Below are 16,748 nucleotides of genomic sequence, written 5' to 3' on the forward strand. Positions count from 1 at the left end.
AACTCTTGTGGAGAGACTAGCTTTAGAGCAATCCTAGTGCAATCAGAATCTGCCAATTTCAACCACTGTTTTATTTGACAGCTCAAGTATTACTAATTACTTGACCCAAGCCAAAAAAGGGGAAAAATATCTAAATTATTTATAAAAGAAAGCAAACATAATTCCGAAATACCTCAATTATATTAAATAAAATATTCAAATCATAACATGAAAAAGTTCATAAATTTAATCGGAAAAATAAATAAAAAGGAACATTGAACCTGGATCGAGAGTCACTCTTAAAAACTAAGAGAAGTCCTAAATCCTAAGAGAGAGAGAGGAACCTCTCTCTCTAAAACTACATCTAAAACATGAAAAGTGAATTATGAGAGCCTCCTCTCTTGAATGGATGCAATCCCCCACTTTATAGCCTCTAATCTGTGTTTTCTGGGCCGCGAACTGGGTCGAAAACAGCCCGGAAATTGCTGGAGAAGAATTCAAACACGCTGATTTCCGTCACTGCGACGCGGCCGCATGGATCACGCGGTCGCGTCGCCTAGCGACAGGGAAACTATGGCATATTATATATCAAATCGAAGCCCCGGACGTTAGCTTTTCAACGCAACTAAAACCGCGTTGTTTGGACCTCTGTATCTAAAGTTATAGTCGTTTGAGTGCGAAGAGGTCAGGCTGGGCAGCTTAGCAATTTCTCCAACTTCTTGTATTCCTTCCACTTTTCCATGCTTTCTTTCTATCTTCTGAGCCATTCCTGCCCTGTAATCTCTGAAATCACTTAACACACATATCAAGGCATCTAATGGTAATAAGAGAGGATTAATAATGAGTAATTATAAGTCCAAAGAAGCATATTTTCAATCAAAGCACATAATCAGGAAGGAGTTGTAAAACCATGCAAATAGTATGAATAAGTGAGTAAAGAGCAGATAAAAATCACTCAATTGAGCACAAGATAAACCATAAAATAGTGGTTTATCAGTCATACGCAATGACCATAAATAAAAGTCAATGACAGTCTCTAAATCATGTTGGCTTATTTCTAAAACAACAAGTTTTTACACATGGACAACTTTATGTCACAATTTCACGGGTCACCACCAAAGATGGACTTAAGATTGTAATATCTCATGATAATTCTAACAATTTTATGCAACAGAAAATGTCGTTTACCATGAAGTCTTCAGAAATATTTGAATCTCCACTAATAATCAAAAGGTAACGTGTCTTCGAATATTAGATGCTAATTTATCTTCAACAATGCTTTTAACATTTGCTTATTTAAAAAATATGATATATTACCATTTTTTACTAATGATATTTTTTATTTATGATGAAAATATGACCTAAGACTATGTGTAATTAGAATAATTTTACACTCATTTGGTTGATTTATTTTTTAAAAACTAATGCCGATGCTGAATGTGAGTATTTAATAACTTTTGTTATGCATAATACTTTTAGATATAACATAAGGTAGTATTCTTGCATCTCTTTTATAAATCAACTCATCTGTTTGACCTCACAATTGATTTAAAAAATAATTACTTTATTATTTGTTGCTGTTAATTTGAAATTTTTATGAGATTTTTTTTAGGAGAATCACTTAAAACTCTCAAGGAGTGGTTAAGTTTTTAATAACTGCAGTAATCACGAAGAACGAATTTTTTTATAAGGGGAAATATTAATAATATGTATAGAAAGTTATTATACATATGAAATAGAGCTTAGAGAGATCCCTTTATGCAGATTATATGTAGTCTCAATTAGGTAGACATCAGAAACAAGAAAGTCCTCTATTAAAATAGGAGATGACAGAAGGGAAGGAAAGGAAATATGACATGTTTAATGGGAAAGGATTGTGGTTAAAATAAGAGCTGTGCAGGTGCCCTTGCAGTCAGATTTACAAATTATGGACACCCGACTAGGTGGTCTCAACTGACCTTGCTCTCTCCTTAAGCATACTATTGAGTTGAATTATTAGTGACTCATTATTTATTATAAAATTATTGCACATCAATAGTCACTCTTGCTTTTTGCCCTTCCCTTTTCAATCAGCGGCAGAATTTTTTATATATTTTTATCAACTTTGTTTAGTGCTCATGAAAATCAATTTAAAATATTTTTGAATATTATAAAGTCACATATTGATTTAACGTATATTTTCTAGAATATTACCTCAACTTCGTTATAATTTAATTTTTTCAAGGAGCGAGGAGCAATTGCCACTGTCTGTATTGAACAAAAAATCATAAAATTTGGTGAAGAAGTTGAGGTTTGGGACTCATGAAAGTATGTTTACTGAGGCTTTTCTTGGGGTTTGGGTTTCTTTTAGATTTAATGCATTGCTTTTGATTAAAATGTCAATTGTAGACATTTAGTTGCATCTGTAAATTGTGATCATTGTTGCATTCCATGTATGGCTATGAGCTATGACCTATGGTTGATAGTACTTTGCAAACTTTTGATGCTTTTCACTTGCAATTCTGATATGCAAATGTGTCATGATTTCTGTAGTTAAGATATCAAATTTTTAAGTTGTGAATTAGATTCTATTTTTTAGTATTCTTGAACCAATACAAGACTCAATATCTGAGACTATACACATGTTTGAGTTAATATTCTCCATTTGATTCTGAGATGAGATCTTACTTTTATTAGATGAATTTATGAAATTCAAAAAGGCATGTAAACCTGCAAATAAAATTATTTAAATTTTGAGTATTTATCAAATTATGAATTTCAAAGTGAAGAAAATTGATTGATAAAGATGTATCTCACATAAAATGCTGGTTTCGAGGCACTATTTAACAATTGAACTGATGAAGCATATAATTCAATTTTAATGAGTATTTGTTTTTATCATAATGAAAAAAAAAAAAAGGAGAAAGACAAGAGCAAAAAATAATTATTTAATTTTAGCTCCATTTTATATTTTAATATCTTGCTAATGCATGCTCACTTTTTTTCTTTAGAATACTGCAGTTGACATTGTAAAAGAAAGATGTAGTTTATAGGAGTAGTTGCACATTAAAAATTCACAGTTGTTGTTTTATGTACATGTTAAAATAGTTTAAACAACTTACCTAATCTGAGGTTTAATTGCTGCATTATTATTCAATTCTGTTTACCGATGATTAATAATTTTACTGATATAAAAATGTTGTAATTGAAGTGCTTTTTAGTGAGCAGATTTCATGCTTTGCAAACTAATTATCAACTCAATTAAAATACAAAATTAAATTGTCAAAAGTTGAATAGCTATAAAATTAAATTCTTAAAATAAAAATTATATTACATAATCAAACATTGAAAAAATTCAACAAATTAGACTATTTTATATTTATATTTACCAAGTGATATGTTATCATAAATTTTTCCAGTTGTATAAGACTAATACTTAGATTATTTAAAAATATAATGCTAATTTAGTACATAAATCAATAATATGTAAATATCTTTGGTTAAAAACATGATTTATAGTTTAAAATCAACAAATTTATAAAAAAAAATAATCTCTAACCTATATATATATATATATATATATATATATATATATCTTGTTTATTTTAATTCTTACCTTTTGTATCTTGGAGCTATGTATAAGGTTTTACATATATTATATCTTGTTTTGTCTGTGTCTACGCATTTAGTTATCGCGTGAACGCTTTGCGTTTCTTAATTCCGCTTTATGCGACTTTAAACCTTATTCCTTCATTGGGCTTCTAATTATAAAAATTCTTGAATATATATTATATATTATAAGCTTTAGAACTGTCGTGGCACTTTGCTATTCTTTGCTTTACGGCTAGAGGTAAGACTTAGGGTGTTACACATACCAACAAACAAATCTGATGATAGTAGTTGTAGTCTCACTTTAATATCATGGTGATAGAGGCAGCGATGACGGCGACGTGAGCAGCAACCGTGGCGAAGGATGCGGCGGACAGAAGCAGCAGCAGCAGCACCGGTAGATTTGATGAGCATGTGCAGCAGCGGTAACAACGGGTGCTCCAGGCACGGTGGTGACGTCAAAGGTGTGAGCAGACGAGGAGGGAGAGAGAGAGAGAGAGAGAGAGAGAGAGAGAGAGAGAGAGAGAGAGAGAGAGAGAGAGAGAGAGAGAGAGAGAATGGCGTCAGACAAGTAAGGGGAAGGGTTTTACGTTTGAATTTAACCCCAAATTTACCGTCGGATTTATTGTCGGATTGATCCGACGGTAACGTTTTCCGTGTGCTCAAAACGTAACATTTCACTAAACAACGTTATTATCGAATCTACCCGCCAATAAATCCGATGATAGTGAGCGCGCCAAAATTTAGTCGACATTATCGTCGACATTATTATTCCGAGGGTAATATTTGAAAGTGACGAATTTAGTCCAAAATTCGACAATAAATCTAACAGAAAACTCGTCACCAAAGTCTAATATTAAATCCAATGGTATTTAATATTTTTTTTATAGTTATTTGAGTCATGTTGATTAATTTTAAAAATATCTTTTGTGCAACTAGAATTTTGAAAACTATTTGAATACATGTTAATTTTATAGGCTATTTTAGGACTTCAATTCAATTGTAGGCGTAGAAAATTAGTCTTATTTATTTAAATATCATTGTTATAGAGATTGATTTTAGCTTAATAGTGTAAGATAATTCAATGTGTTTATTACACAATGACATTTATTTTCAATAAATTTATGTCTTTCATAGAAAATACAATTAAAATATAAATGTTTTTATATTCATTGTATATATAAATGTAGAGTAAATGCTCAAAATAGTCCCTGAATTTCAAATCGCTATTTAATTTAGTCCTCGATTTTTTAAAATGACCAATTAAATCCCTGAAATTCGAAAAATTGCATCTCCGTTAGTCCCTTGTAGAAGTATCGTCTAAACGTTGATGATGTGACATTCTAACTGCATGCTGATGTGTACCAAACTTGAATTTGATTCAAATTGGTACCTGAAATTGTTTAATAATATCCAAATTAATCCATTTTCAATTATAAAACCCCAATCCCCAAATTATTGTCTTCTCTTCTTCGATCTCTCTGCCGTCTTCTTCTCTTCTTCGTCATCTCCCTATCTTCCAGTTCATATTCATCCTGAACTACAATATCAGTACACTTACCTAAAAACTATTTTAATTACAAGTTAATGTGGTTGGATTAATTTTAAGTTCAATACAGATTTAAATTATATGTATCCTTGCAGGTTCGTCCATTAGGCTAAAATATATTTTTCACTTTTAAGAAGGTAACCATTGTTATCATCTTCAAGGTCTTAACATCACTTTCTAAGTTTGTCATTTTTCAATTGAACTCATGCAAACTGTTTTGTGAAATGGGTGTTGCACAAACTGGTTCTTCACCTCCATCAACCCAACAGAAAAAATTACAATTGATTCCATACTGCAAAGTAAAAAACGCAAGTGAATCCAAACTCAAAGTGAAACTATCTTAACATTTTCTTTAAAGTCATAACCTTACCTCATAGTTTGGACAACCATAAAATAGTCTATCAGGATTCTTTGTCGTCGTTGAGTACTTCATCACCATCCGAAGTCTGCAATTACAGAAAACGGCGTTCTTACCTCCCTTGTTGCACATTCTTTTGCTGCCATAATAAGGTCTCCCTACAGAGTTAGTTGTTCCTACTTGAGCTACTTTGACTTCTCTCTCACCACCCATCATCACTCATGCAGACGAGAAAACAAGATGAACCGGAAGATAATAGAGAGATCGAAGAAGAGAAGAAGACAGCGGAAAGGTCGAAGAAGAGAAGAAGACAACAGAGAGATCGAAGAAGAGAAGACAATAATTTGGGGATTAGGGTTTTATAATTGAAAATGGACTAATTTTGATATTATTAAGCAATTTCAGGTACCAATTTGAATCAAATTCAAATTTGGTACACATAAGCATACAGTTGGAATGCCACACCATCAATGTTTAGACGACACTTTTGCCAGAGACTAATGGAAATGCACTTTTTCAAATTTCAGGAATTTAATTGATCATTTTAAAATGTCGAGGACTAAATTGAATAGTGATTTAAAATTTTTACTCTATAAATATATAGTTGTGACGAAACTAATGATTTGACTAATAATATTTATTAGATAATAAAGACTTACCTACGGTTATTTTTATATAAAATTAATAATTAAAAATTATTAAATAATTATTTAATATATTTAATAAAATTATTATTTAATGATTTTAATTATCAATTTTATATATCGACAAATTGACAATTTCAAACAAATTTTCATTTTATTAAATATTTAAAAAAAAAACTCATTGATGCCAATCATGAAAGAATGTTAGATGTTTAGTAATTTTTAAAAAAACTTAACACAATAAAATAGAACATAATTCAAACAAAAAATGTAAAATAAATTGACTACAAACAAGCTATTACATAAACATCGTTCCACTCTATAATTATATGATTTTATATATTATTTTTCACATTTAAGAATTATAATTTATATAATTAAATTGATTTTAATTTAATTTTTAATATGTTGCATTTTCTTAAGTTATCCTTGAGTTGTTCCTTTATAAATATTTTAACATTTAATTGAAAGTAGAGAATGATTCAGAGAACAGGAGAATATCTGAATATGCTATTATTTTCTCTATTCTAGAATATGCTTTCTAGGTCATGGAGTAACATTTTTGTTAATAAAAAAATAAAAATTAAAAAAAAAAAAAAAGAAGAAGCGTCATGCCATACCGTATATGCTATGTTGCCGCGTGCGACGATTGACAAAGCAAGCATCGGAATCGTCATCTCTTCTTTCAGTCTTTCCTATCAAATGGGATAGAAACTTTAGTCAATTTTACGTGAAATTAATGAATTATTAAATGAAAATTTAGTTAAATAATTTAAATTATTTAATAATTTTTAATTATTAACTTCACATAAAATTAACTATATCTAAATTTTTAGGATCAAATATAACATTAGTCTATAAATTTATTTTTTCACAAATTGATAAAAATTCAAATAAAATTAATTTGATGTAAAATTGATAATTAAAAAATTATTAAATAATTTAATAAATTTAAATAAATTATTATTTAATAATTTTTAGTTATTAATTTTACATAAAATTAACTATACTTAAATTAGTCAACAAAAAAATTATACTTAATTTTTTATTTAACAAATATTATATCCTCGTTTTTTAAATTAAATCTAAATTAAGTTTCATCTTGTAATCTTTGTTTTGATTTTTTTTTCACTTTTTATCTTTTTAATTTTTAAACGTGTTAACTTAATTTGCGCACATTTTCCTCTTCTAACTCACTAATTTTTTGGTGTCTCTAACTCACTAATTTGCATATTCATGTTCTTTTTTCTAATCGCACTTTCTTTTTAAATGATTGATATTTAAATCCATAATTTTTTTTTTATAATAACATATTTTGGGCATGTGATTTTTCGTCAATTTTTTTCTCTTTCAAAATTTTTTTGCAAAGAAGAATGTATTCTAAATAAATTAAATAAATGAGATGAAATCGGTTAAACACTGAAACAACATTGCTTACAACATAAAAAATATTTTAGAACAACTCTCAAATTCTATGAAAACAACAAGAAATTCAATCAACACAATAGAAAAGTTCTATGGGAACAACATATAATCCAGTATGACGGCGAATGCTAATGTGCTATGCAAAAAATTAAAAGTATAACGCTTTTTAAATTCTAAAGCACAAATTTTAAATTTTAAACTATAAACTATAAACTTGAGCTATTTATATAAAATATAATAAATAAAAAACTTAAATTTATTTAATTAATAAAAAATATAATACTTTTTACTTAACAGAAAGTATTTTAAGATGAACCCAATATCATTTATCCTAAGTTTTGGATGAAGTCACAGTCGGCTGGCTGGAGACTGCAACAAAGAACATTTCATTATTTTATCATTTTCGGGTATTGACCACATTTTATTTTTGAGTTTCGTTAATATATATTAACTTTTTAAGAATATATATCAAAATTACTATTAACAAAAATTTTTAAATTTTTTTAATAATATATTAAAAAACTAAATTTTGTATGGTTTTGGGTTTTATTAAAAAAAATAAATCTTAACATGTGATTTTATTGTATTTTATAACATTTAATTTTGGGCAAAAAACCATTATAAGCCAATGCCATCTAGAATTTACGTATATAAGCCAAACCGGAAATGGTTTCAGTAATGCGCCAGAACGTATATTAATATAATTCGAACCAACATGGTTCGAACTGCATTTGTTAGTAATTCGAACCAGGGCAGTTCGAATTACAAATTGAATGTTGTTAATAAATCAAACCAAGATGGTTCGAACTTCAAGTGCACATAATTCGAACCAGGATGGTTCGAATTATAGAGAGAGAACGCTGACAAAGTAATTCGAACCAGGCTGGTTCGAATTAAACCAACCATAATTCGAACCAGGCCGGTTCGAATTAGTTGGAGACAGAAGCCTATATATATGTTTCTAAACGTGAGTGGTCTCATTAGAGGGAGTAAGATGGCTAGTGAGGAGAGTTTTGTTGTTTTGAGTATAGCTAGAAATCCCATAAATGCAAAAGTTGATAACTAATTGTCGACATTAAAGTGTTATATGATTCAATGATAATAAATATTCACTGATCCACTAGGTAAATACCAGTTTTCGAAGTACAATAAGATGAACAAATAACAAGGAAAAACAGCCCTAAAGTAACAACAGTAGTCCACATGGGTATCATAAATGAATGAACCCTAACGTCCAAAATACATGAAAAGTAAATCATCTAAACAAGTGGGAGCCCGTACCACAACGACGGGGTACCCGTGGCCTCTGACCTCTGCGGATAAACGGCTCCTCATCCTCGATCTCATTCGCGTCCTCCTGCGGGGCAGGCTGTGCGGGTGGCGTAAAATGGACGGGTGCTGTGAGGCCTCAACAGGAATAGCAACGGCTCTCGGATCCCCCAAGTCCGGATCCGGAGACAAGAACCTCTTCCCGTGCTGACTCCACCACTCCAGGAACTCATGCGACGGACCAGGGTCAGCAACAACATCGAACCTCAGCACGCTCTCCGCACGGGACTCCCATTGGAGATGCCACTTCTGCAAATGGTACGGGAACCATCGATCTCCGCCTCTGCCGTCCTTCGACATCAGAAAGTCGATGTTCAGGGCGGGATGTGGACGGGGCTGCACCCCTCCAAACTGCGGAAGAACTCTATCTATCTGATGCCACTCTATGACGGTAAAGTAGATAAGCGACGTAACAGACTGCCATAGCGCCATATGCCGAGGCTCCAAAACCTCTGGATGCACAACCTGAAGTACGTCGGGGCTGCTGTACGGCATCCAGATAAACTGCACCAAGAACTATACAGTGTCAGGGCAACTCATGAACCCAACTCGTAAAGTGTGGTTAAATAAAGAAACTTATTAAGTAACATACTAACCTCTCTATCCTGCAACCGGTCTATCCAGAGCCTCCACATCTGAACTCTAGGACCCTTCTCGCTACTGGAAGGGTTGTAACCTGACCACCTGCATCATACGCATGTCTTACCGCTACTTAAATGTGTGTTTAGGGTATCTAATACATTATAAATGAACACGTAGTTACGTATAGTAAATTGAAATAGACAAGGCTTAGTACAGTACCTCGAGGCCAATGGCCAGCTGAACGTCTCAAACCCTGCAGGCCTAAACCGAGGAAATCGCCAGAAAATCCATGACTGAAGTAGCTGAAGTGGGCCCGCTAGCTTGATAACATTTCTGTTCGCCACTCGGCACATGCACCGGTACAACCATGCCAGTGCTGCAGAACCCCAGCTGTAGGTCCCCATCTCCTCCAGCCTAGCTACAAACGGAAGCCATCTGATGTGAATGCGGTTGCCAGACTTGTCCGCAAACAGCTGCGTGCCCAACAACATCATGATGTACGCACGGGTATATCGACGCACAGTCTCCTCATCAACTCCCTCCGGGCACTCACCAAAAGTCTCCTGAAACCAGCTGCAGTTGACCGCGTACTTCTGAACCTGGCTAGGAGGAGGTACCACTCCAAGCAACTCCTCGAACCACACCCAGGCTGGACGGCCACCCTGGATGTATATCTGAAACTCTGATAGGCAGCCGCTGACGTAACGCCCGTCCACTGGCAAACCCAGCTGATATGCCACGTCCTGGAGTGTGATCGTGTACTCTCCGAACGGCATATGAAACGTGTGCGTTTCCGGACGCCATCGCTCGACGAACGCACTGACAAGGGCCTCGTCCAACCGGAACCATCTATCGTTCAGCCTTGCAAGATGGTATAGACCGGCCATCTGCAGGTACGGAACGTATCTGTCATCGAGGAGCATGCCCTGCTGCCGACGCATGCTCCTGATGCATCTCTGAGGCTGCGGAAGAAATGAACCGCATTATTAGAACCAACTTAATTACCAGTGACAAACTTAATCAACAAGATAATTCGTAAACCAAAAAATCGTACTAAATATGACCGCTTAAAAATCCAAGAACGAGAACTACTTGCATAAAAAACTAACATAAGAAACCAGCATAAACCACTGACATGAAAGATCTAACATAAAACAACCACAACTAAACCGCTAACATAAACCACTAACATAAACCACTAACGTCAACCTCTAAGATAAACCGCTAACATAAACCGTTAACGTAAACCACTTACATAAACCACTGAGATAAACCACCAACATAAACCACTAAGATAAACCACCAACATAAACCACTAACATAAACCACTAACGTAAACCACTAACATAAACCGTTAACGTAAACCACTTACATAAACCACTAAGATAAACCACCAACATAAACCACTAACATAAACCATTAACGGAAACCACTAACATAAACCACTAACATAAACCACCAACTAAACCACCATCTAACCCGCATGGAAAACCACTAAGTCACATGTAGCGGTAGAACAAAGTTATTTCCGTACTAACCTCCTCGTTGATGACCCCAGCTATATGGGCGACTCCGTCCAAGCGATATAACCGTGCCGGATCGTCCCCCATCAGCAGAGTATTTCGTTCAGGTCTTCGTCGAAGAGAATCTGGGTCATTTTCTCTGAGATTTGGTGGGGTAGGGGAAGGTGAGAATGGTTCGAATGAGGCTGATTCGAACTCCTTATATAGCCGAATCACTAGTAATTCGAACCAGGGTGGTTCGAATTATTAAGAACCCAGCATAAGTGTAATTCGAACCAGGGTGGTTCGAATTACTTGAAGACTTTACTTACCTATAATTCGAAATGAGCTAGTTCGATTTACGTGGAGAAGGAGTTCGAACCTTGCTGGTTCGAATTACAACCAACTTTTCATCAACCTAATTCGAACTTGACTGGTTCGATTTACTAAGGATTCTAATTCGAACCGAGCTGGTTCGAATTACATATATATAGCTCCTGGCTCATTACTGAAACGAATTTCAATTTGGCTTATTTACGTAGTTCTCAACTTGCCTTGACTTATTCTAGTTTTTTGCCCTTTAATTTTGGTGTCTTAGCGACAAAGCACTTTGGTTGGATCATTCAAATAACCACACCCCAATAAGAGAAATGCTAAAAAATTATCAAAATTTATTATTTTTTGTTATTATTTAATTATTAACTTAATTTTTGTAGTTTAGTTTTTTTAGTCTAATAATTTAATATCATAGTTTATCATATAGTCTTAAATATTAATAGCTAACTAATAGTCAAAAATAATAAATTTTAATGATTCTCTAATATTTTTCTATATATTATTAGTAAAAATTATTTTATATGATTATTTAATTAAATTTTATGTCTGCATATATTTGTTTAAGTGATGAATTTAAAAGATTATTACTTTTGTTGATATATTAATACATCAAGATTAAATTTTATTAAAAAAATTGTTAACAAATATATTTTAATTTGTTAAAAATAAAAAATTAAAATATTTAAAAAATGTTTATACATGTAATATCATTGAAATTGTAAATCATATTTTTATAAATTTTATTTTACCTTTGAAACTTCATCAAAACTTTGCAGTTTATATATAAATAGTTTTTTTTTTTAATCGAAGATATTAAAAAGTGTCCTAAGATAATAACAACGTTATTTATACAGTTTTTTAATAGACATTTTTAGGTGTTTTATACACTATTTTAGTAAACAATAGGAATAAAATGTTTTCTAAAATCATTTTTGATGGGCACAACACAACACAGCAAAAGCGACAAGTTTAATTTATATAGTTTGCCGTAACAATTAACAATCCAATTTTTTTATATTTTGTATTTATTACTATTGGGAATAACGTTGAATCTAAAACCTGCAGGTTGCTATAAAAAATGTTACTAAAACCCGTCAAGATCCCCAATTTTTAATTGTCTAAAAACTCTGAAACCCAAACCTCTTCTCATCGGCATAGCAAATTTCTAAGTATAGAACCTTCTTTTACTAAATGAAGATGATTCATAATGTTTAGCCTACATGTCTTTTTTCCATTGATTCCGCTCCCTAGTATCTTGTGATATCACGAAATTCTCGGCTTCATGATCAATCTTAATTATATATCATTACCTTATTTTCTCCATCAAAACTTTCTTGATTCATTTCCTAACAAAATCATCAAGAAGAAGAATCAGCACCTAAAGTCCTCGTGAGTCCTTAACACCTATCAATTTATTTATTTATTTATTAAGTTTTCTTTCTTTTTCTTCTTCTTCAATTATTGCATGCAAAATCATGATGTGGACTTTGATTTAATTCGATTTGATTCTGACATATGTTGTTGGTTTTTGAAAAGGGTATATCTACCTTGTTGTGATTGTGAATGTGATTTGTGATCAATAACAATACTGGTAGATATTGAAAATGCAACAACACTCTTATAGTAACCAAAAAATGGAGGAGCAAATGAGAAAAGCTGAGGAATCATCATGGCTAGGAACCAAGAGAGGAAAATTTGGCATGAAAGATAACAACAGCAACAGCAAGAAGTACTCTTCTTCCTTCGACAAACTGAAGAGGGAGTTAGACGATCGGAGATATTCCGAGGAGATGGCAATGAGCACTGTTTCCGATTTTAAAAGGAGGGTTCTAGAATTGGAAACCGAGCTCAACAAGAGAAAAGAATCCGAGGCAAATTTGTTTGAAACTTTGGTTGTCCAGACAAAGCAACTTGAACAAAGCAAGATTTTTCTCGAAGAGTCGAAAATCGAAGTTGCTTCTCTCAAAGAGAAGATAAAAGCAATTCAACAGGATGGAATCGAAAAAGAGGCGAAGTTGAGTGCAATACAAGGAATTCAAGATGGTGAGGCACTTTCTTCCAAGTTATATGATCTTATTGAAGAAGTGAACTCATTGAAGAATGAGTTAAAGCTGGCAACGGAGGCAGAAGAGAATAGCAAGAAGGCTATGGATGACTTAGCGTTCGCGCTTAAAGAAGTCGCAACCGAGGCAAACCAAGTGAAGGCCAAGCTTACATTGAGCCAAGTTGAACTCGAGCACGCGAAGGGCGAAGCAGAGAGATGGAGGGCAATGATGGAAAGCACGGAAGAGAAGTATAAGGAGGCTCTTGAGATGACAAGGAAAGAAGCAGATAGATACCAGAACACGGTTGAGAGGCTAAGATTGGAGGCAGAAGAATCTCTCTTAGCATGGAATGTAAAGGAAACAGAGTTTGTGAATTGCATTAAGAGGGCTGAAGAGGAAAGGTTGCTTGCGCAACAAGAAAACGCTCGATTGCTTGAATTGCTTAGGGAAGCGGAGAGCAAATCAAAGGATGACAACCATAAACTTCGTGACATACTCAAACAGGCCTTGAATGAGTCCAACGTGGCGAAAGAAGCCGCGGAGATCGCTAGGGCCGAGAATGCTAGGCTGCAGGATAGCCTAGCATTGCTAGTGCAAGAAAACGAGATGCTAAAGATTCATGAAGCTGCGTCATTTGAAAACATCAGGGAGTTAAAGCGAATGCTTTCAGAATCTACCTTAAAGGAGTATAGAAATGAGGAATTTCAGAAGTCATTTTTGTCATCGTCATCAACGAAAGAATTGGGAAGAAGTAGATCCAGAACTAATAATTTGTCAATGGATCAAAGAGATTCTACTACCAAACAGACTAGGAGTTTGAGCAAAACTTTTAGTCTTAATCTTAAGGATATGATAATGAGTCCCAGTAGACAACAACAAAAGGTGGTAGGAAACAATAACAATAATGAAGATGCTTCAAACAGAGAAAGTCCAAGTGAGGATTCACTACTAAAGGGTTCAATTTTTGATGAGGTGGATTCATCTGATTCAGGATCCAATCACTATGATTATTTAGATATGGGAACTCCAGATATGGAGCTTTATCAGGCAGATGAATCTTTTACTGATTCTGAGAGTGAGAGAAACACAAGGAAGAGAAGGGCTTTGCTTAGAAGGTTTGGTGATCTCATAAGAAGAAAGAGTTCTCATACCAATTATCCAACCACAAGGTCAAAGGAATCATCCATTGTTGAGGAACATCAGCTACAAAACATGAATTGCTAAAAAGGTTCATCAAATAAGGCTATTATGTATATATTTGTATGGAATTGGATTTTCTACTATTTTCATCAAATTTGTTTGTTCTTTTTATTTTCACTTTTAGTTCATGGCGTGGAAGAAGAATTACATGTACTGTTTCTTCCATTTTGTAAATATATTTATTTTGATTCTCACTTGGAGATTCAACCAAAGTAAATATAATAATTGGTTTAGATTATCACTTGTATTATTTGACCATATATATGTAAATAAATGGAAATTTATAATAATTTTAGAGTAGACTATTTAATCTTACACGGCAAATGTTAGAGTTCGTAGACTTTTGTTTTGTCATACAAATTCTCTGAAATTTCTGAGTATTCCGGTTTTATTGCTTTGAATTTTTTTCTTTAATATATGATTATTAGTTTGGACGTTGATCAATTCATGTATATTAGTATATGCTATACTTCCGTGCACTTTGAGTTTGAAAAAGTCTAGAGCAGATTTAGACGAAACAGGCGGTTTTATTCTAAAAAAATTAGAAATATGTACAAACTAGAATCAAGTATTATAATAGCATAAGGCAATGAGTTCAAATGGTATAATTTTCTCATATTCACTTAAGAGGTTGTGAATTTGAGTCTTCCTATCTTTGATAAAAAAAAATATTATAATAGCATAAATAAATAAATAAACAAATAAATAAATATTAACCATGTTCTTATATAGCTACATAGTATTTTTCTATAACTCATCCACTTTGGAATGACCTCATGCCTTTCTTGATTTGATGAGATATTATAGTTAAAAAATAATATAAAATATAAATATTTATAAAAGACAATCTAATATTTAAATTAGTGTTTAGAATAATCTCAAAAATTAAAAATTGAATTTCAAAAGTATACTTTTTTTGAAGATGTTATCTTTTTATAAATATTACAAAAAAGTAGTTGTTAATTAATTATGATAGACTATATAATATTTTTTTATAATAAAGACCAAATTATAGAGTAATTAAGACTGGATTATAACGAGTATATTATAACTCCCGAATTTGTGAGAGATTTTTTTAATAAATCACGTTGAACTTAAAAAGGAAGTTTCGACTTAGAGCATCTCCAACGGGTTAAATTTTGGAACTTAGTTACTATTTTGTCAGAGAGAAAAGAGAATTGGAGCGTTGGAATGGAACTCAAGTGAGTTCCTTTACTCATTTCAAGACGAGGGAGTCCCTCTCAATGGGGACTCTCATTAGCCAATCCACACTTGCCAAATGGCAAGTTAGGTTAAAAATAAATAATTGTATAAAATATTAATTAATTAAATAGTTATGTTAATTAATTAAATAATTATATTAAATAATTAAATAATAATTAATTTAATAATAATGATAATAATTAATTATATTAAATATTAATATTTTTATTTAATTAATAATTTATATTAATTATTTAACTAATAATTAATTAAGTAATTAAATTATAATTAATTTATTAATAATTATAATAATTAATTAGATTAAATAATTAAATTTTATTTAATTAATAATTTATATTAATTATTTATATCATAATTAATATTAAATATTATTTATATTTATATTATTATATTAAATTAGCCATTGCATAACTAGCCGTTGTAAAATTAGCCGTTAGAAACTAGCCGTTACTATGTTACCGTTATTATTAATAAATTAATATTTTGTTACTCTATATATACCACTTAGATATACTTCTATTCTCACACTCTCTACTACTCTTCTTCATTTTCTTCCAAGTTTACGAAATCAAAGTTCTGCTACTATTATTTTTTGTTCGAAAAAATGGATCCAAACCAACTCAACTCTTTCTTCAATTACTTACAAAACTTTCCTCAAATTCCAAATACATATGGCAATTTCACAATGCTTGTCGTCAACTATAGAGTTTAATTATGTTTTTCTTTGTATTAAGTAATTTTACAAATTAGTATAACCTCAAATTATATATTGTGTATTATTGTTATATATGAATTTATTTAATATTAATATTTTTTAATAGTGAATTATTTTTAAATTTAAATATTTAAATTACATTATTGAAAAAAATTAATTACATTAATTTTAAGTATTTTAATAAATTAATTAAGTGGAATCATAACAGATACTAAAATTAGTTCCTCCTAATGGAGAAGAGAAAGATATTTTGAGTTTCTATTTATTATTTA

The 16,748-nt window shown here is 31.9% G+C and overlaps 2 protein-coding genes across 2 annotated transcripts; one reads left to right on the forward strand and one right to left on the reverse strand.

The window, feature by feature from the left end:
* Positions 1-8,770: 8,770 nt before the first annotated feature.
* Positions 8,771-11,064, reverse strand: LOC148579307 (serine/threonine-protein phosphatase 7 long form homolog). The gene is made up of 4 exons (XM_088489494.1): positions 10,993-11,064; positions 9,674-10,416; positions 9,469-9,556; positions 8,771-9,376 (listed from the first exon to the last, which is right to left on the reverse strand). Exons 1-4 carry the CDS (start codon positions 11,062-11,064, stop codon positions 8,771-8,773), a joined length of 1,509 nt encoding a protein of 502 aa, XP_088345620.1.
* A 1,349-nt stretch (positions 11,065-12,413) lies between these two features.
* LOC107621909 (uncharacterized) lies at positions 12,414-14,724 on the forward strand. The gene is made up of 2 exons (XM_016323879.3): positions 12,414-12,681; positions 12,829-14,724. The coding sequence occupies exon 2, from the start codon at positions 12,897-12,899 to the stop codon at positions 14,559-14,561; it is 1,665 nt and encodes a 554-aa protein (XP_016179365.1). The 5' UTR covers positions 12,414-12,681; positions 12,829-12,896; the 3' UTR covers positions 14,562-14,724.
* Positions 14,725-16,748: the final 2,024 nt, after the last annotated feature.

Source organism: Arachis ipaensis, chromosome B10 (assembly GCF_059453495.1).
Source record: "Arachis ipaensis isolate K30076 ecotype BB chromosome B10, ASM5945349v1, whole genome shotgun sequence".
NCBI classification, from domain to species: domain Eukaryota; kingdom Viridiplantae; phylum Streptophyta; class Magnoliopsida; order Fabales; family Fabaceae; genus Arachis; species Arachis ipaensis.